At 41.2% G+C, this 22,003-nt stretch overlaps 1 protein-coding gene across 5 annotated transcripts in view; it reads right to left on the reverse strand.

The window, feature by feature from the left end:
• FAM135B (family with sequence similarity 135 member B) overlaps positions 1-22,003 on the reverse strand; it is a 367,515-nt gene that overhangs the window by 176,872 nt on the left and 168,640 nt on the right. For all 5 annotated transcript variants that reach the window (XM_016959901.4, XM_063817398.1, XM_063817401.1 and 2 more), the window contains one exon: positions 4,317-4,396. In XM_016959901.4, coding sequence (XP_016815390.1) covers positions 4,317-4,396 — 80 coding nt within the window. The remainder of the gene's footprint in view (positions 1-4,316; positions 4,397-22,003) is intronic.

Here is a 22,003-nt window from a genome sequence, read left to right on the forward strand (position 1 = left end):
ATGCAGCAATAATACAAAAAGCCTGTCACAGTGTATCATTCTTTTTTTTTTTTTTTTTTTGAGACAGAGTCTCACTCTGTCACCCAGGCTGGAGAGCAGTGGCGCGATCTCTGCTCACTGCAACCTCTGCCTCCCGGGTTCAAGCAATTCTCCTGTCTCAGTCCCCCAAGTAGCCAGGACTACAGGTGTGCACCACCATGCCTGGCTATGTTTTTCTATTTTTAGTAGAGATGGGGTTTTGCCATGTTGGCCAGGCTCGTCCTGAACTCCTGACCTCAGGTGATCTGCCTGCCTCGGCCTCCCAAAGTGCTGGGATTACAGGTGTGAGCCACCTCACCTGGCCACAGGCTGTATCATTCTTTAAGGCCATTGTGGACACAGAGATTAGCAAATGCTGCTGGTCACAGTCTTGGTCCTGAGCTGGTTGTCCCAGCCATTCCTGTATCCCACTCTCTTATCGTCCATCGATGTCCATCGTCCCATCTTACCTTCACACTGAATGTTCAGCAACATCCCTCCTGTTTAACCTTGACATCTGACATGGTTTTGCTATGTCCCCACCCAAATCTCATCTTGAATTCCACATGTTGTGGGAGGGACCCAGTGGGAGGTAACTGAATCATGGAGGCAAGTATTTCCCATGCTGTTACTGTGATAGTGAATAGGTCTCATGAGATCTGACAGTTTTAAAAAGAGGAGTTCTCCTATACAAACTCTGTCTCTACTTGCCTGCTGCCAGCCATGTAAGACGTGACTTGTTCCTTCTTGCCTTCCCTGGTGATTGTGAGGTTTCCCCACCCGTGCGGAACTATAAGTCCAATTAAACCTTTTATTATGTAAATTGCCCAGTCTTGGGTATGTCTTTATCAGCAGCATGAAAACGGACTAATATAGCACCCCTTCACCCATGCTATGAGGGCCCTCTGTCTCACTTACATCAAATCACCCTGTTTAAACATCCCTTCTGTCACCTTTGCCTTAGGAACACTTCTGTTGGCTCCATCTGCAAGCTTCCCTTGAATGCTTGACTTCCCTTGAATGGTAAGACTTTTTATTAACTGTAAATATTAATAATAATAGCTGCATTTTATTTTTCCCATTTTGTATCAAGCACTATGCTAGGGGCTTTGCCATCATGCTCTCAAATCCTCTCTGAAATCCTAGGCAAAAGGTATGACTATCCCCATTGTGGTAAAAAAAAAAAAAAGATACATGGAACAAAACAGCCAAATGAAATCATTTATTCCAACAAGATCATTCAAGTACTGAGTATCAAACACATCATTAAAGTCCAAATGTTTTCACTCCTCCTGGTTCTCTTCCAATATGTTATATTTTTTTGCCTAAAGATATATTTTTCTTTTTTCCCCTCAGAAATGCATACAGATAATGGAAAATATGTTTGGATAGTTGGCCAGAAATAGGACTGCCAGAGTTTCCTCCCATCACTGTACATGCAGACGGTGCTTCCAATGAATGGCGAGAGTCTATTTCCGTTCCCCTGGGGCTGGCCTTGTCACCTGCCCTGAACAATGAACTGTGGAGGAAGCAACCCTGGGCCAGTCTCCATCTAGCCCTTAAGTGGCCTGGAATCTTCTTCATTTTCTCTCTGAGGAACTCAGCTATCATGTAAGAAGTCTGACCACCCAACTGGAGACAGAAGCCCAGCTGTCCCTTATCTGGTGCAGCCACTCCAACCAAGGGGTCAGACACAGATGAGTGAAAGCCATCTTGGCTGCTCCATCCTCAGCTGAGATCTCAGCTGAAGGTAGTGCATAAATGTCCCCAGCCTAGGCCGGCTAACTCAAAACATTATAAAAGAATAAGCCATTGTTAAAAGTCACAAGTTTTGGAGTGCTTCATAATGCAGCGGTCTCTAACCAAAAATAGTATAATTGGAAAATTCACCTTGAAGAAGAAATACAAATTCTGCACATCCCTCACCTGGGGCACAATCTCACTGTAAATTATTGCTGGCCACTGTGTTAGTATTCTGTTCTAAACAGTGTGCTACTGTAAAGCTCAAGGCATACCAACTTCATCATAATTATTCTTCTGTTAAACTATACTAGAAAAGAAAATAGTTTTTTTTAATTTTCTTTGTCTCTGTGCAGCACTATCTCAAGCCCTTCTCTTCCCCCATTACTCGCTGGGCTCTGCCAACCACTGAGCATCCTGCAGCCCTCTGGTCCTCACAGCTGGGGCCTGCCACCTCCAAAAGATGGCTCATCCGGTGACAGGACCCAAGCTCCTGTTGTCCACAGTCACAAGGAAGAAGCAGAGTCCTTGATGGGAGCCTGGGGATGGCTTTCATCAGGCCGGCTGTGGTGTTATTTCTGCTTCATTTCTAGGTCTCTCTCCGAGGCTTTTACCTTGACCCTGAGAGCAGGTTCCTCAAACCCCTGATGATATGACCACAGGTAGGACTAACTGGCTACTTACCTTGTGCTGGTTCTTGTTCTGACATATGTATATTTAGAACCTCTGTGAAATAGAAAGTGTCCTTTTTATTTATAATTTCTAAGACAAATATCTATGAAGAATGCATTTTTATCCTCATATTTCAGGAAACTAAAGTTCAAGCTGCTCATGTTATTATCCAATGTACACATATGGACACTGGTTCACGCAGGGCAGGGTCCAAATCCCCTGCTCTCTCTGTGGACATCAGGGACCTTCTTCTGTTGGAAGGTAGGGTGGGGAAGGGGTGAAGCACAGGATGATAGGAAAGGAGGGAACTACTGGATTCTTAAATCACTCTGGATCTACACTGGACCTAGAAGAATGGATGGCCTATTTATCAGATGCCTGATTCCTTCCCAGGAGAGAGGGGTGGAGGGAAAGAGGAGGAACACCTTGGAAATATGGCAACTTGACTGTTATTTAATGCTTCACTCTGCTCAGAGGCAAGGGAGAAGCCGGTGGCCATCAGTGTCTTTCCTTTTGTAGATCACAGACGTGAGTTATCCTATTGCTCTGAAACCACAGGCTTCTTCTCATGTTCTATCATGTGGCCTGGGGAACCAGGTCCCCCTCCAGATGTCTTCCATGGTAAATTTAAGCAGACCACCACATCTACTTTCCTGACTTGTGGGTATTCAATTGCATGTGATTCCTCTCACCATAACACGTTGCAAATTCCAAGTGAATTATTTCAAGTGTAGCTACGACCAGTACTCTTAGCTCTACTGAACTGGATTTCTACAACATTCTTGGCTACTCGTACTTTATAATTAAACAGATTTTGCACAGTTCTGTCTGTTTACTTTAATGCTCCCTACCCTCTACCCTACCCTTTAAGTCTTTCTACTTTTTTGTTTGTTTGTTTGTTTTGTTTGTTTGTTTGTTTGTTTGTTTTGGAGCTCCACTCTGTCACCCAGGCTGGAGTGGAGTGCAGTGCAGTGGCACAATCTTGGCTCACTGCCACCTCCGCCTCCCAGGTTTAAGTGATTCTCCTGCCTCAGCCTCCTGGGTACTGAGATTGCAGGCACCTGCCACCATGCCTGGCTAATTTTTTTGTATTTTTAGTATGGGCAGGGTTTCTCCTTGTTGACCAGGCTGGTCTCAAACTCCTGACCTCAGATGATCTGCCCACCTCGGCCTCCCAAAGTGCTGGGATTACAGGCATGAGCCACTGCACTCAGCCTCTCCTTCTTCTTAAGGTCTAGCTAGTCTACACAGTCCTCCCAAATTTACTAATGCAAACTCCTAATAGCTCTACTAGTTAATATTATGTCTGTCTTTATTTCTGGCATGGTAAGTTCTCTTTTTCTGACTCAACACTCTGTGATAGACTACCTGCTCAGAGCCCTGGTTACCCACTTTGTACTACAGCCTTCTCAAGATCAGGATCTGAGTTGTCCTTGGCAATCCTTCTCCTCAAGCTGGGAGCACTGCTCTTGGACCCCTCACGGTGTATGAAAAGTGCCACCGACACCGCCTACTCACTCAGTCCTCTGTACCTAGTTGATTCCCAGGTTCCCTTTAACAGGCTTCTCTACCCACTTGCTGGATGTCATTTCCTACCAGCGTCCTCCCTGACTTGACTTTAACCAACCCTCCACAGCCAGTTTATCTCCAAATACTGGCTGTTCCTGGGAAAGTGTATTTTTCTTAAGCCAGGTTCCCCTGGCCACGATGTACACATATGGCCACCTCCAACTGTTGGTTTCCATTTCCAAAATTCGCCATCCAACATTCACCACAGATTGACTGAGTATGTCTACATGCCTTGCACTCTGCTGTGCCCTGGCGAGCAGTGACAAAGGGAGGTTCGCCATTGGGGGCAAGTGCCCCATTGCCATTCTTCTGCTCACCTGTCTGCCCAGCGATGGAGGCACTCAGTCTGTGGGGGATCCTTGAAGACACCTTCAAGGTCACTCGGATCTGGTAATACCTAAGAAAAGAGAAGAGGACAGGGTGCTGAAGATCAGCCTTCTTAACGTTGACTTCTAAAAATACCTAGAATTAATCCTGAAAGCCATAGGAAATCAGGGAATTTCTTGGCAGCATGCACGATCATCTGGCATCAATGAGAAATGCATTTTATCAGCAGAGTTGGAGAGGGAAGCGACGGGGCAGTGTTGGAGATTGGAAGTTGAGTTCACTTGAGATCACGCAAGACTGAACAAGGTTGGAGGTGATGGGAATAGAGAAAAGAAAGAGATGGGTCATGTGACACAGTTTCATTAAGAGGTGTGGGTTTTATTTAGTCAAGAAAGGTTATTGTTATAGGAAAGTAGGTTATTTACGCACAGTGGAGAATCCATCTATAAATTGAGTTTCTATCATATTGCAACACAAAAACCACTTCCTTTAGTAACACAGCCACTGAGTTATTCTTGGAAGTGTTGCCAAATGCACTTTTCCCTGTGTATTTCACCTTCCTTAATTTTAACATAGCACTCCCATTTTCAAATTCCACCATTTCAGGACAATGTGTAGGTTCTCCTGATGTCAGTTAACTCTCTAATGTGCCCTCTTTTGCCCCAAGTACAGAAGTATCTTTTGAAGTTCTGTGCTTTGCAATTAATGACTTTTTGCTTGTAAGCATTTGAGGACATTTCTGGCATCATCATTGTTCTCTTCTTTTACTGATTTGAAACCCATTGTGAAATGGAATGTGAATAAACCAAAGTGAAATATAAGGAAAATGGACCATGAACACATCAGTCTCCTGTGGCTCATCGAGCTCATAGCTGGGCGAGCACCCTGCTATTGATATCCTTGCACTGCACATACACTCATGGAATGTTTCTGTTGGCAGTCTCATGCTTGTTTTTAACGTATAAATGATGAACAAAAATGAAGAGAAAAGGGCACTGGCGCTGGATTCATAGCTGCAGCATGAGTGACACATTTCCAGCTGTGTGACTTTAAGTACATCACATAACTTCTCTGAACTTGTTCCTGTATCTGTAAAATGAATATATATATATATATATTGAGATGGCATCTTGCTGTGTCGCCCAGGCAGGCATATAGTGGTATGATCTCAGCTAACTACAACATCTGCCTCCTGGGTTCAAGCAATTCTTCTGCCTCAGCCTCCCACGTAGCTGGGACTAGAGGCACGCACCACCACGCCTGGCTAATTTTTGTATTTTTAGTAGAGAAGGGGTTTCACCATGTTGGTCAGTCTGGTCTTGAACTCCTGACCTCATGATCCACCTGCCTCAGCCTCCCAAAGTGCTGGGATTACAGACATAAGCCACCATGCCCGGCCAAAATGAGTATTTTTTAAAAGTACGTGCTATGACTTCTGTTTCCAGAAAGATGAGGTGACAGACATACTTTACCCTATTTTTCTCACTAAGCACAACAAAAACTCTAACTGTATACAGAAAACAAGCAAATGAAGATTCTTCAAGGTAGAGAGGAAAGCAGACAGGTTAGGAACCTCAGGACCCAAGGAGAGACATGCTGGTGAGGCTTCTGCATTTCCTGTTGCCTCATATATCCCAGACTGGATACTGGAGAAGCCAAGAAGCCAGAAAAGCTAATAGCCACCAACAAGAAAATTATACAAAAAAAAGCCCTCTCCCTCCAGCCGAAGGATCAGGAAGAGAACAGCCTAGCAAGACAGAAAACTTTTAGGCAACAGCTGTCTACTCCAGTCAAGAAACAGAAAACACTGTGGGCCCACCTCCACCCACACCAGCAAAGGCAAAGTGGGAAGTCTAGACACCCGCCATCCCCAGACTGCATGAAAACACTGCATCCCCACCCAACCTGCCAAAAGAAGGACTTCAGCAGGGAGCCAGGCTTCCATCCCTAACAGATGGCAAAGAGAACCCCACCTGTTCAGTTGAAGTGGAGACCATGTGGGGAGCCTGGACCTCCACCCACCACCCCGCAGTAATGAGGGCATACATATGCCCATGTGATTTTCACAAAGGTGCAAAAGCAATTCAATGGAGCAGAGATCGCCTTTTAAAATAAGTTGTCCTGAAGCAATTGGCTACCCATAGACAAAATAGCCACTACCAAACAAACAAACCTCAACTTTAATTTCATATCTTATAAAGAAACTATTAATAACTCAAACTAGATTGTGGACTTAAACGAAAAATATGAAACTATAAAACTATTAGGAAACAGAGAAAAGTTTTTAAATTATTCATTTTTTATTTCTTTGAGACAGAGTCTCACTCTGTCACCCAGGCTGGAGTGCAGTGGTGCGATCTCGGCTCACTGCAACTTCCGTCTCCTGGGTTCAAGTGATTCTCCTGCCTCAGCCTCCCAAGTAGCTGGGATCACAGGTACCCACCGCCATTCCCAGCTAATTTTTTTATTATTAGTAGCGACTGCATTTCACCATGTAGGCCAGGCTGGTCTCGAACTCCTGACCTCAGGCAATCCACCTGCCTTGGCCTCCCAAAGTGCTGGGATTACAGGCGTGAGCCACCATGCCTGGCCTAAAACATATTCTAAACACAGAATTAAGCAAAGAGTTTTTATACTTGGTACAGAGAACATGAACCATAAAAGAAAAACATAATAAATTTTGTTTGTTTGTTTGTTTGCTTGTTTGTTTATTTTGAGAGATGAGGTCTTGCTATGTCGCCCAGGCTGGCATCAAACTCCTGGTCTCAAGTGATCCTCCCACTTCGGCTCCCCAAAGTGCTGGGATTACAGGTGTGAGGCACTGCACCCCGCAGATAAATTTTAGTTCATTAAAACTAAACACTTTTGTGCTATGAAAGACACTGTTAAGATACAAGCTTCATTGTGGGAAAAAGTAGTTGCAAATCACATGCAGTGGACCTCAGTATCTGTGTATTCTGTATTTGGGAATTTGTTTACTTAAAAAAATTTGTCTTAGCCCCAAATGCAACACTCACAGCACCTTTGTGGTCATTCACAGACATGAACACAGTGGTAAAAAGTTTGAATCTTCTGACACTCAGGTGCCCAACTGAGGTTAAGCAATACTAAAAACAAGTATCCCTTTTGCAATTTATTTAGTCCCACATGTTTTTGTACTCTTTGCTTTTTGTTGGTGTTTCACTGTTTGAGATGGACCCCAGGCATAGTACTCAAGGGCTGTCTAGTGTTCCTAAGGGCAGGAATGCTGTGATGTGCCCCATGGAGAAAGGATGTGTGTTAGATGAGCTTCACTCAGCTATGAGTTACAGTGCTGCTGACTGAGATCAATGGTAATGAATCAACAGTACATATTAAGTGTGCGGTATCTTTAGACAGAAACACATAAAACAAGATTATGTATTGATCAGTTTGGCAGAAATGTGACCAGAGGCTCACAGGAACCTAACCCTCTATTTCCCCCAGGAACAGTGGTTCAGCATTTGCTAATTCAGTGTTCACGGTGACTTTACAGAACATACTACTGTAAATATTGAGAATTGACTATCTGACAAAGGACTATTATCTAGGATATATAAAGAACTCTTGGAACTCAGTAGTAAAAACAAACACACCAATTAAAAAGTGGGCAAACGCAAGAAAAATTTCACCAAAGGGGACACACAGAGGGCAAACAAGCTCATGAAAAGATGCTCAAATGTTCATACACAAAAAGGAAAACAGAGTATCAATGCAGTCTCTATTAAAATGCCAGGTCAGGTGTGGTGGCTCATGCCTCCAATCCCAGCACTTTTGGAGGCCGAGGCTGGAGAACTGCTTGAGCCCAGGCTAGGCAATATATGGAGACCCCATCCCTACAATCAATCAATCAATCAATCAATCAATTAGCTGGGTGTGGTGGCAGATGCCTGTAGTCTGTAGTCTCAGTTACTTGAAGGGCTGAGGTGGGAAAATCACTTGAGCACAGGACGTTGAAGAGGAAGTGAGCTGAAATCACAACACTGCACTCCAGCCTGGTTGTCAGGCAGAGACCTTACCTCAAAAAAAAAAAAAAAAAAAAATTCCAAGGGCATTTTTTATACAAATAGAGAAAATAGTTCTAAAATATGTATGGAACCACAAAAGATATTAAACAGCTATAATACAATCTTGAGAAAAAAGAAAAATGAACAAGGTAAAATGGCCACTTACAATCGAAAGCAAATATTTGCAAACAATATGTCTGATAAGGGATTAGTATTCAAAATGTATAAGAAAATCATGCAACTCAATAGCAGTAGTAATAATAATAATAATCATAATCATAATCCAATTTAAAAGGACAAAGGACCTGAATACACATTTTTCCAAAGAAAACATTCAAATTACCAACACGTTTGTGAAAAAGTACTCAATGTTACTAATCACCAGGGAAACACAAATCAAAACCACAACATGTCACCTCATACATTTTAGGACAGTTATCATGACAAAGACAAGAAATAACCAGTGTTGATGAGAATGTGGAGAAAAGAAAACCCTTGTATTCTTTTCTGATGAGAATGTAAATTGGTATAGCCATTATGAAACATAACATGGAAGTTCCTCAACAAAGTAAAAATAAAATTGCCATATGACCCAGAAACCCCCTCTGCTCATGTATACCAACAGGACGTCAAAGTCAGCACCTCATGGAGAGATCTGCACCTCCACCTTCATTGCGGCATTAGTCACAATAGCCCAGATACAGAAACAACATAAGTGCCCAGCAATGGATCAATGAATAAACTGTGGAATACATATCAATGTACACACACACACACATACACACGCACACAAACAATGGAATGTTATTCAGCCTTTAAAAAAAAAAAGATACTTCCATGATCAACAACATGGATGAAACTGAAGAACATTATGCTTAAGTGAAATAAGCCAGATACAGAAAAAAAAAATACATGATCTCACTTACATGTAGAACATTTTTTAAAAATGGAAGTCAAACACACAGAAAGAGAGAATAGGATGATAGTTACCAGGAACGGAGAAGGGAAAGAAAGAAGAAATGGGGAAATGTAGGTCAAAGAGTATAAACTTGCAGATATATAGTATCAATAAGTTTAGAGATCTAATGTACAGCCGGAGGATTACAGTTAATAATATTGTATTATATACTGAAATTTGCTAAGAGAACAGATTTTAGATGTACTTACCACAGAAAAATTTAAAATAAAAAAGAAGGCCACTTTGGAAGACAGTAGATGTGCTACTCTGCTCACATATAATGATCATTTCACTGTATATTTGTTTATCAAAACATCATGTTGTCTACTTTAAATACATACAATAAAATAAATGTTTAAAAAAGATATTCAACATCATCAGACAAAATACTAATTAAAACCACAATGAGATGCTACAATTCACTCATCAAAATGACTAAAATAAAAAACATTGACAACACCAGATACTGGCAATTATGCAGGCAAAGTGGATCACTCACACATTGCTGGTGGAAATGTAAAATGGAACAGCCACTGTGGAAAACGTTAGCTAGCTTCTTTAAAAATTAAACATACGGCCGGGCGTGGTGGCTCACGCCTGTAATCCCACCACTTTAGGAGGCCAAGGCAGGTAGATCATGAGGTCAGGAGATGGAGACCATCCTGGCTAACACGGTGAAACCCCATCTCTACTAAAAATAGAAAAAGTAAGCCGGGGGTGGTGGCGGGCGCCTGTAGTCCCAGTTACTCGGGAGGCTGAGGCAGGAGAATGGCGTGAACCTGGGAGGCGGAGCTTGCAGTGAGCCGTGATCGCGCCACTGCACTCTAGCCTGGGGGACAGAGCGAGACTCCATCTCAAAAAAAAAAAAATTAAACATACAACTGTCAAACAACCCAACAATTGTCCTCCTAGGCATTTCTCTTAGAGAAATAAAAACTTACTTATGCAAGAACTTGTTCAAAATGTTTAGAGAAGCTTTATCCACAATACTAAAAACTGAAACAACCCAGATGTCCTTTAGTAAATGAATAAACTGTGGAAACTACTCCTCAATAAATAAGAATGAACAATTCATACACAGAACAATCTGGATGGATCTCCACACAGTTGTGCTCAGCAAAATAAGCTAATTTGAAAAAGGTGTATATTTCCATTTACATGGCAAGTTTAAAGTTGCAAAATTATGAAAATATAATACAGATTAGTGGCTGCCAGGGGTTGGGGAGTGGATGGGAGAGACAGGCAAGCGGGTGTGGCTATCAAAGAGCAACATAAAATGTGAGATCCATGTGGTGATGAAAATAATTTGTATCCTGACTGTCCATATTAATATCCTGACTGTGAAATTGTACCATAGCATTACAAGATACTACCATTAAGGAAACTAGATAAACATTATATGAGATGTCTCTGTACTACTTCTTAAAACTGCATGTGATTCTACAACTAACTCAAAATAAAACATTTAATTGAAAAACATAAAAGGCATCTGTCCTGTTCAACAGGAAAATCACAGTGACTGGATCTATCGGAAAGGATAAGGCTCCATACCAACTGGAGAAAACGCAAACGCCTACAGGGGCCAGGCAAATTACAAAAATGAAATTGTAAGAAAACCTTAGGTTCCACCAAATCTATCTTTTTATTTTCTGCTTTCGATGGATATATGGGACCAGAAACAATAACCTACCATCAGAAAATCCCAGTGGAAGCACATTTACAAATGACCATGACATGTGCCTCTGTGTGAGGGCAGCAGTGGCCGCCTTGGCCACAAGAGCAGCTGCTACTTAGCAGTGGCTTATTACGACCCCGCAGAAACGTTGACTGCGTGTTGCTAGATCTTTCAGTTTTTCAGGGGAAGACAGAAATTTAATTTTGTAATAAAACATCTTTAAAATGCTAAATATTGGTTCACAAATCAATGGCAATGACAACAGCAACATCAGCAATAGTAAAAACAATTAGCAGCGGCAGCCATGGCCACAACGTTAGCAATAAAGCACTGTGTCAACAAGATAAAACACATTTGCAGACTCAATCCTCATGGGCCAATAATTGGCAAACCCTGATTGACACAAATACAAGATGTTACTTTTAGTATTTCTTTAATAAAAGATCTATGTATTTCAGTAATTTCATGAAGAAGGAAAGGGACACGAATCCCATCAGCACCGCCACCAACTGTCACATTGAAAGGGTGCCTTCTCTGAACATATTAATACAATGAGTCAGTCATTGCCAGGGGCTATGCATCCCTCTCCCATCCCACTGCACTTGAAGTGGTTACAGCTATGCTCAAGATTTATTAAGCATTTATGTGGCAGGACCTGTACTAGCAACTTCCATATATGCAATCTTGGTTGATCCCCCACAAATCCTATGTGAAAGCAAGTAGCAGCTCAAGGGTAAATGAAGGAAGGCATTGAGCCATTGGAAAGATCTAACCAGTTATCCGAAGCCACAGAGTTGGCAAAGGGCAACCAGGATTCTAACTCCAGAGATGGGTGTTTCCTTTTCCCTGATACCCCTCATAGGAAGCACATTTTGTTGTATAGCTACGTCTCTTTTATGGCTGATTCCAAAGTGCTTTTGAATTGTTTCTTAAAAGCCCTTGATGCTACTGAATCTTACTTCAAGAACTTAATTATATTGAACTTCAGATACTTTATAGGAATAGGGTGAAAGTTTACATTTCAATTAGGTTGACCCATTCAGGTTCTGTCCTGATTAAACAGAATGCTAAAACTGCTTTAGTAATTCCCTTTTATCTCATGGGAAATTTCTACCAAGTCATAAATCCACAAACCACATATTCATATATGATGTGCAAGATACTGTTTGATCCCCATAGGATGTCTTTAATGTACTTACTATGATTTCTGTCTTAAAGATGGGAAAATTAACATTTAGTGATAAAGATTTGTGCAAGTTCACAGACTCAGTAAGTAAATCTACAAGTTTATTTTCTGTTGTTTTTTCTTTGTTTGTTTGTTTTGAGACAGAGTCTTGCTCTGTCACCCAGGCTGGAGTGCAGTGGCGCAATCTTGGCTCACTGCAACCTCCGCCTCCCAGGTTCAAGCAATTCTCCTGCCTCAGCCTCCCAACTAGCTGGGATTACAGGAGCAGGCTACCACACTCAGCTAATTTTTGTATTTTTAGTAGAGACGGGGTTTCACCATGTTGGCCAGACTGGTCTTGAACTCCTGACCTCAGGTGATCTCCCTGCCTTGGCCTCCCAAAGTGCTAGGATTACAGGCGAGAGCCACTGTGCCCGGCCTCCAAGTATCTTTTAACCATCTTAGAGCCATCTCCTACTACCTGGAGTCAAGTAAGTTATCATAAAGAAAGGAGCAGTTTGCTTAAATTGTTGGAGAATTATCAAATGGCAAAATAAGATGGGCCATTAGTTTCGTCAGAATGGGGAAAGAAGTTAGGATGTGGAAAACTTCAGGCAGTATGCTGTTGTGTTTCAGTAGCCTAGATTTGCACAGGACTCCTTCTGGGATATAGTAACAAAAATAGTCACCCTTTATTGATTTCCCTCTGTATGACTGGCACTAAACTATGCCCTTTACATAATTTGGTAGGCATAATAATACGCCCCACCCCCTGACATACACCTCCTAATGTTCAGAACCTGTAAATATGTTGGGCAAAACAGAATTAAGGTTGCAGATGAAATTAAAGCTGTTAATCAGCTGGCCTTGAAATTTGGAGATTATTCTAAACTTCATGGGTATACTCAATGCAATCACAAGAGTCTTTCCCTTATAAGAGAAAGAAGGAGGCAAGAGACAGAGAGAGAGGGACAGAGTAGTGCAATGTGAGAAAGACTTGACCAGCCATTGCTGATCACCAGCCAAGGGATGCAGGCAGCCTCTATAAACTAGAAAAGATAAAGAAACAGACTCTTCTACTGCATGGAGACTCCTCTAGAGCCTCCACGCAGTAATACAATCCAGCAGGAATACTGACTTTAGCCCACATTTCAGAATTCTAACCTGCAGAATTCTAAGATAATAATGTTAGGTTGTTTTAAGCCACTTAGGTTATGGCAATATATTATAGCAGTAATTGTAAACTAATGAATACAGGCTTTCAAATTTCCTCCTCATGACAAAACCAACAGACGGGAATAAATATCCTCATGTTAACAACACACAAATTGTGACTCAGAGAAGTTAGGTAATTTGCCCACAGTCACATAGCTAGTCAATGGATAGTTTAGGGATTAAAATGCAGGGCCATTTGGCTAGCACCAAGCTTATTTTAGGGAAGGCAAAGCCAGGTGCTTTAACGTTATAAGCCCACCTCAATTTCCTCATCACTCTTATCACAGGGGCCCAGCTGGATTCTCGCTCTGATCACTAATTTTCTAATATCGTCTCTCGTTTCATGTATTTCATTGTTTTCTCAAAAGCACCTTGAGAACAAGAATGCTACTATTTACTTCTTTTGTATTCCTTAGAGGTCTCACAGCTGTGCCAGAGAGAGAAAAGCAACTAATGAACATCTGTTCTCAGTTGATTAGAGAAATATCCATTACCACCAGCCACTGGAGACAAGCCATGCACCATTCATCTCTGTATCCCCAGAAACTAAAAGAGGACTGATGTGGTTGGCATTCAATAAATGCCAGGTGAAGGAATGAATAAGTGAAAATTCTAAAAATAAAGATTTCCCCAAACAACGGTGTTCTACAATCCAATCCTACTATACAATTCTGTGAGTGATAAAGAATCCACATGCAACTTTTGTAAAATGAGGAGTAATATTCTATAATGGGAATACAGAAATCTGTGACATTTTGTCAAAATCATTTTTCATAGCAGTATAGCATGAAACAACCGCTCTGACTCAGGGGCATCTGACATGACCTAAAATACAAATCATTATTATGAAAAGTCAAACACAGACACTCTGGAGTCTGAACACCTAGGTCCCCAAAGCAAGGTTGGAAAACTTAACGCTAGTAACTTTCCCTCCCTGAGCCTCTCTTTCCTCATGGGCGAGGAAAGCCATACTGGTACCAGCCTTGCAGAATTATTGTGAGGCAGGAACAGGAGCATCCATGGCAAGCATGGGCATAGCATGATGCTCAACCCCATATTTCATTAAAGATATAATGTCTTCATTGCTGTTCCCTAAGACATGTGTGAGACACAGCCTCCCACTTCCATGATCCCAGTCTATCCTCTGGCATCACAGCTGGGATGAAGCTGGGAGAAGGCATGATGCTTTTGGTGGGACACGTTTCAGGGATGCCTGCGGGATACAGTATATGATTATACCAAACAGCACACTCAAGATGTAAATGGTAGGCTATGATATGGGTGTGCCCACACGTCTGGGTGAAAATTATCTTTGAGACTTGTGAAGCAATATAGCATTTTGATTAAGAGGGTAAGCTCTGAAAATCTGCCTGCTTCTGACTGTGTGACCTTGAATAAATCACTGTCACAGTGTCCCTGTGCTCAAGGTCCTCAGGTATAAATGGGGATAGTAATGACAGTAATTTTCCTCATAGTGCCATTATAAGGATTAAATGATTTGTAATATGCAAAGTGCTTATAATGCCTGGCAAGTATTGAGTCTAAATGAGTGCTTTTAATAATAGGTATAATAAAAACAATGATGATGAAGATGGCTTTATGAAGGCACCTTGGGCACCCAGCATCACACTTGTCACATGATAATGGAATGACTTCCCTCTTTCTGTCTGTTCACCCAGGTGTCGAGGTCCCTGTGAAGAGGAGTGAAGTGTCCTTGCTTGCACCTCAGGAATTACAAGAGAGCTGCACATGCTGTGACTGCCAGCAAAGGTCACTGGAAAGTGTGAGCATGACTCTCTCAAAACCGGGCTTGTCTACATGAGCTTCAGGAGGGAACCACGGAAGGAACAATGGAGACAGGCAGACATAGACTCAAATTCCCAAGGATTCAAAACTTGCAGAGGCTCAGTTCCCTTATGTTTAAAGTATACACTGTGATATGAATGTGCAGGGGAACTTTATTTTTAAATGATAGTGAAAACATTGCATATGGCAGGGACTCTGTAAATGGTAGCCATGATCACAGCTTCCCATAAAGCATGTACACATTTCTATAAGCAGTGTTAGTGGAGACTCAAAACAGCTCCTCTGTCCCACACCTGACAAGTGTGGTGCCTACTTAAGGGCAAGTTGGCAGAGGATCAGGATATGAGCTAAGCTTCCTCTGGTCTGGCTAGGGGAGGAGACCCTCTCCTGTGCTATATTGTTCCCCAAAAGGCTGAGTCAATTTAGAGTCAAAAGTAACTCCAGATTGCTTGATACTGTAGGTTTTTCCAGTGAGTTCTGAAAAGCCCGATTAAATACTGGCAGTCCTGTCCTCGGTCTTGTCCTAAGAGTGGGACACCATGACAGAATCAGCAATAATGTAATCAGTGGCTTTCTCTCCTTTAAACAAGCTAATGTCCCATAATCTAATGATAGTCAGATATGGGGAAATTGCACGAGGATTTATAAATAACTAGAGAGGTGAAATATTTTCTTATATGGCCAGGTATGATAAACATAACCTGCCCTACCTCCATCTTTATAAAGAACTGCCATTTGCCTAGACCTCACCTAATGAGCTGTCACACTGCTCTTCCCAGTCTCTTTGCCAGCAGGACACCTGGCACCCTCTGGAATCCCAGCCTCACATAGCTAGCCCCCACCTGACAGGGGAAGACACTGTGATGTGGAGGTGAAACTCCACCCTAGCAGGAAGGCCTGCAAAGTCCTGCCAATAAAAGAGGCCTTGGTGTTCCAAAAGATAAGAAACAAAAAACCTATGAAATGACTAATATATTTTTATTATACAGTATGCACTCATAGGTTGACAGTATGCACCCACCACTGTAGGACTATGAACCATTCTGTTGCATTTTATTGGCCTCAATGGCAATTACTGACATACTTTTCCAAAGAAAGTCCACTCCAATATTTCAGCAGAACTTATCTGGATACTTTGATATAATCACAATATAATAATTCATTCAGATTCCACCAATGTTTACTGTGATGATCCTCTGCATTTCTCTACCCGCATTCTCCTTATTGACCCAGAAGGTTCTATGTGGCTCATGCTGAATTTCCTGCTCACTATCCATAAACTTCTCTTTCCTTACAAAGCAAAGCCAGGTTTTCTCAGGGGAATTACTATACCTACCTAAAAATACCCACCCTTTGCTGACTCCCTTGCAGCTAGGAGAAACCTCATGACCCCCTCTTGGCTAATGAAATACAAGTGCACATTGGCAGGTAAAGCAGACAGGAAATGACCCTTGGGCTGTTTGTCTCATCTCTCAATTTGTGAATATATCCAAAAATATAATTGTGGTTGTTAAAGCAGCCTTTCTCCAGCCATGAGTATTAAAAAGCCATTTGCTAAGCATGGAAGAGCAGAAGGAGAAATCTGAGTCCTTACTGTCCCTGGTGACATGGTTGTGCTGTCTACTTCTGTGTTTCTTGTGGTATCTTGTGCTAGTTAAGCACAAGGGTAAGTTATATGCTTGATTATTTGAAGCCAAACACACCTCTTACTGTGGGATCTGATTGCAGGACCCTCCTGGGCCATACTTTGTGTAGGTGAAAATTCAGAAGAGTTGACACAGACAGTCTGACTTCTCTCACTGCCTTTTTTTTCTGAAAATGGAAAACTCAGCTTTGCCTTGCATAAGAGCCATTAAAATGTAAGAATCTAGGTTGGACTTTTGTGTAGAAGTAAAGCAGATATTTTTTATATACCATAATTGAAGGTTCCTTAATGGAAAACAAAGGCTGTCTTCATGTGGCTGAACCTAACTCCTTGGTATTCTCCAACAGGGCTTGGGGCCAAAGCCACAGGTGACAGGAAAGCACTTCTTTCTTAATTCTCTGTGCACATATCTGTCCAGGAAACTTGAGGGTAGTAAGTGGTCAAAAGTGGAAATTGCAAATCCCCGTGTCCCAGCCAACTATAAACTAGTTGCATTTTCTGCCATTTTTCAATCCTTTGTGTCTAGCACTACGTGGCATCCACACTACGAGAGATCACATTTAATTCTGATGAAAATTCTATGAATTGTACATTGTCATTCCCATATACAGCTAAGGAAGTAAGGTTTTTCAAATTCCTGCAGTCACATGACTCCTAAGTCAGGTAAGAGATCTATGTAGTATTAGATAGCATTTATTCTTCAATTTCTTTTAAATAATTGAGGAATTCCTTAAAAGAAAGTAAACATTTCCAGCCAGACCACTCACCTCTAAAAAGTAGTAATGACAAAGGGTAAAGCCATTTGCCATTTTTTCAGAATCTTAGAAGTCCAAACAAAATTATTTCTTCTTGCCACAGGAAATGTTTAAAAATATCAAACCAGTGATTTCCCTGAATTACCAAAACCACAGAAACTCAGAATGGAAAGAATAATCAGCAACTATTACTTTGATACCTGACAATGTTCCAACCACTATGCTCACCACTCCTAGATCATCTCATGTAATCATCAAAACCATCCCTGTATGGTGGAAACAAATATTAATATCCTTTCAGAAAAACGAGGTAAGATTGAGAGAAGGTAAACTATTTTTCCAAGTTTCTGCAACTTGTAAATTGGAGAGCCTGAGACTCAAGCCCAAGAAATATGATTTGTGAGTGTGTGCTCGTAACAACTATACAATACACCCTATCCTGACCGGGGAAAGAATTAATTAAAAGTCCTGGTTTTATCTACAGGAAGCTGAAAAGCAACTTACATGTAACCGCTTAGCTAATGCATACAAATTCTCTTTGCATTAAGTACTGTTCAATCATTTTACATAAAAGAAAATTCAAGCAAAAATGAACTTTCCCAGGATAAGTAGTAGAGTCAGGATTCAAACAACACAGTCTGATTTCAAAGCCCATATTCTTCTTCTTTCTCATTTTAGACACTGTGTCTCCTCTGAGGGCTAGAGGATTCCCTAGAAATCATTAACCCCCTTAGATTAAAAAAAATCAGAAAATTTAAGTTACATAACAAATATCAAAGCTATAAATGAAAACACTGAGTTGTAGGCACTTAATAAACATTTGTCCAATCAAATTGTGTTTAAATGGAGCCTCCGCAGAAGCCCAAAAATAGTTGCTGCATGCTGATTGTGCACGCCTTCAGGTGCTTTAACTTCACATTGGTATCTTGAAATTGGCCTTGGTGGGAGTATTTATAGCATGCAAATGGACAAACATCATAAATCTTTGTTTGGAAGAGCCAGTTTTTACACATCTATCAGCACCACTGCTCCACCTCCTTCCATCACCACCACCGCTCCATCCTGTTAACCAAAGGAAATCTGAAACCCAAACAGAGGAAGTAAATGGGCGATCTGGAAAGATTTCAAGAAAATTACTGTTGGGTTGGACTCAAACTGTTGAGCCTTCAGGAAATATATATATATTGCTCAAAGAATCCTCATTGAATAAAGCTAGCTAATTAAGCTCTTACAAGCTGCAGGGAAGAATGACCTCTATAAAATGTATGCCTTTTGTACATAAACTTGGAAGTCTGAACAGAATGGCTATAACTTCTCCCATTGCCTCCTCTTCTCATTCATATTAAAACAAAACAAAGCAAATGAACAGCATTAGCAACAACCCTAATGGTGCTTTTTGTGTCAGCTTAAAGCAAACTAACTCTCTGAGCTTCAGTTTTCTCATTTGCAAATGAAGATTTCAGTTATCTTCTGGAGTTGATATAGAAATCAAAATCAATGTGTGTATAGCAAAACTGAGCTTTAACGAATGGTGGGTATTATTACTGCTATGGTTATCTTTGCATATCTACCCTAAATACATTCATCAGCAAATGTCTGTACTCCTAGAAGGAGACCCCTTAAGGAACTCAGACCAGCAACACAAGTAGCTTAGTTGGAGTGACTGTATATAAAAAAAATATGAGATTGCTGAGCTGCTGGGAAACTGAAAAGTGCTTCCCCATCCCTGCATCTCCCTTTGCTGCTTTTATTCATATGGGCTGATGGACCTGTTGTTCCTTTCTAATGAGTCAGCCCAGATGGGGTTCTAGTTTGCATGAGTGGCCATGTGTCAATGTTGTGCTCAAAGAAGTTGCTGCTGCTGGTCTGTCATCCAGGGAGGTACCATTTGCAGGTAAAACGAAAGTTCCTTCTAGAGAGCCAATATGAAACATCATTACAAGATGTCAGATACAGTGGATGCACAACAGGTGTCAGTCCTCTTCCCTTTGGATTCAAGGGAGCATTTGATTTTCTTTGCATTTGTATGGGTTGATTAAATGAGCTTGGCTGAAGCAGGCCTTCAAGCGACTTGCACAGCTTGAAATGTCACGAGTAATTTAAAACCTCAGACCAGAAAATTTGTCGTGCAATATCACACTGTGACAGGAGTTTCTGCAGAGAGAATTTTTCTGATTGGCAAAACCAGAACCTGCAACCAGTTCCAAGCAGTCAGAAGGTGGGAGAAGAGTTGAAAAGCAAAACAACTCACAAGTCTTTCATGCAGAAGGATCAAAGGCATGAAGTGAAAACATAAGATAGAATCCAGGTGCTCAGAAAGACCAGGTTTTAAATGCTGGATTTGCAGTTTACTAATGGTGCATGACTCCAAACAATTCATTTTACCTCTCTGAGCATTTGATTTCTCATGTTAACATTTTTTATGGGGAAGAAATGAGATAAGACACGTACAACACCTGGTACAGTGTAGGAGACACAGTAAGCACCAAGTCCTTCTAAAACTGTAATTTAATTATTATTATAATTATGACATTCATATGTTGCTAATGGAAAGTAGACACAGAAAAGGGGAAGAAGTCTTCCAAAGATTTGCAAAGTCTGTGCTAGATCTCATGACTGCTAATGTTGGCCCATCATCCAATTCATTATACCCATATAGTTGAACACAATTTAATTCTAGGACATATATTAATATGAAGTGATAAGAAAATACTTTCTACAAGTAGGCTGTTACCTTATTGTTCCTGTTACCTTATTGTTCCTTTCAGGTACTCCGTAAATATCAATAATAAGCAGAATATCAGAGTGAAAACAAAGGAAGCCACCAGTTCTTGCAAGTCAACCGTGTGTCAGGCAAGACTGTTGGTGATTTACATTCATTGTCACATTCTATCTGGACAATATTCAAAAAAGATTCTTTCAATATTCCTCCTCCAATATTCCTATGAGGAACCTGAAGTTCAGAACAAAAATTATCTTGCTCATAGACTGTAGCTTACAAGAAAAACTGGGATGCAAGGTCATGGCTATGAAACTCCAAAGACAAAAATATTCTCAAAATTTGTCAAGTCATACATAATGGCTACCCACTGAAATGTCACTGGGGTACATAAAATGACCCATAATAGCCTGAAGAGTGCAAACATTCACAAGTCATGCCAGTGATCGTGATGGAAAAAGCCATTGCAAGCTTTGTGTCCACATCATTCAAATTCTTGCTGCTCAGCTATGCTCAACTGTAAATTGAACATTGCTGAGGACAAGGCACCAAAACAGTGGCTGAGAACACAAGAAGGAATGATGGACTAGTCCCTGACTTGGAGGAGCTTACAGTCTAACAGAGAACAAAACCAATTTCACAAATTATAATCGTAATCATAGGAAACCCCTCAGGACTTCCAAGGGGGTAAGAAAAAGAGTGAGGTTAACTCAGAGTGGGAACAGATTGCCTTTAGTAGAAGACAGGAGTTGATTTAAGGAAGAAGTAAATTTAAAACTATAAGTCCCTACAAGGTAGTAGAACATATGAGAGAGACTTCATGTTGCAAGAAATAGCCAAGAGTACAAAGCCAATAAAAACAGCAAAATGGTTGGAGCAAAAATTGCTATCTTTGATGTCAGTAATTTTCATCAGGGCCTTATTATCATTCTTGTCTCGGGGAACAAGCCTAAAACTGCATTCAGTGTTTTTATATTCCCTGGAGAACCCCAGCATACTTCTTCAGTTTTAGAATGTAGGCCATGACCCAGAGATGATTGAGATGCTGGTAGACAGAGATGCCCTGTAAAGAAATTTTGTGCATGTTGCATATCTCTACACATGAGCTCACCTGACTTATTCAGGTTTCATCCATTTTACAACTCTAAATGAATGCTGATGAAGCTTACATGTCATTTTGGCTCACTCCTAAGAACAGGTAGGTCTTGACCAGGCTGGGGAAGCCGGGACAGCATTTAACCTATTTATGCTGAGGTTGCAATTTTTTGAAATTTTGTGATCAGACCCTGGCGATGACCTTGAGCAGCAGGACATAACTCCCACATGCTTAGCTTTCCAATAATGGAACACTAGGCATAAATGGCTAAGGTGGAGGAACAGCTTGGGGAAATGCGGGAGGGCAAGTCCTAGAGAGCATTGTAGGAACCCTGGGGAGTTGACCTTGGCCAGAGTATGGGATGGGTAACAAGGAAGTGCAAACAGACATTTCCTTCCCAACCATTTACTCTAATAAGTGTTACTATAAAAATAGATGGACCGAGCTACCTTCCACCAGAGGATATAAGTGTAGTAGTTAAGGGAATCAACTGTGAAATCAAACAGAGCTAGGTTTGAGTCATCACCTCCCAGCTTAGGAAAGTTACTTAACTTCTGTGAGCTACTATTCCCTCCTTTGTAACATGCAGATGATCAAAGATCCAATTCATAAGGTTGA

The sequence above is a fragment of the Pan troglodytes genome, chromosome 7, assembly GCF_028858775.2.
Source record: "Pan troglodytes isolate AG18354 chromosome 7, NHGRI_mPanTro3-v2.0_pri, whole genome shotgun sequence".
NCBI lineage: Eukaryota > Metazoa > Chordata > Mammalia > Primates > Hominidae > Pan > Pan troglodytes.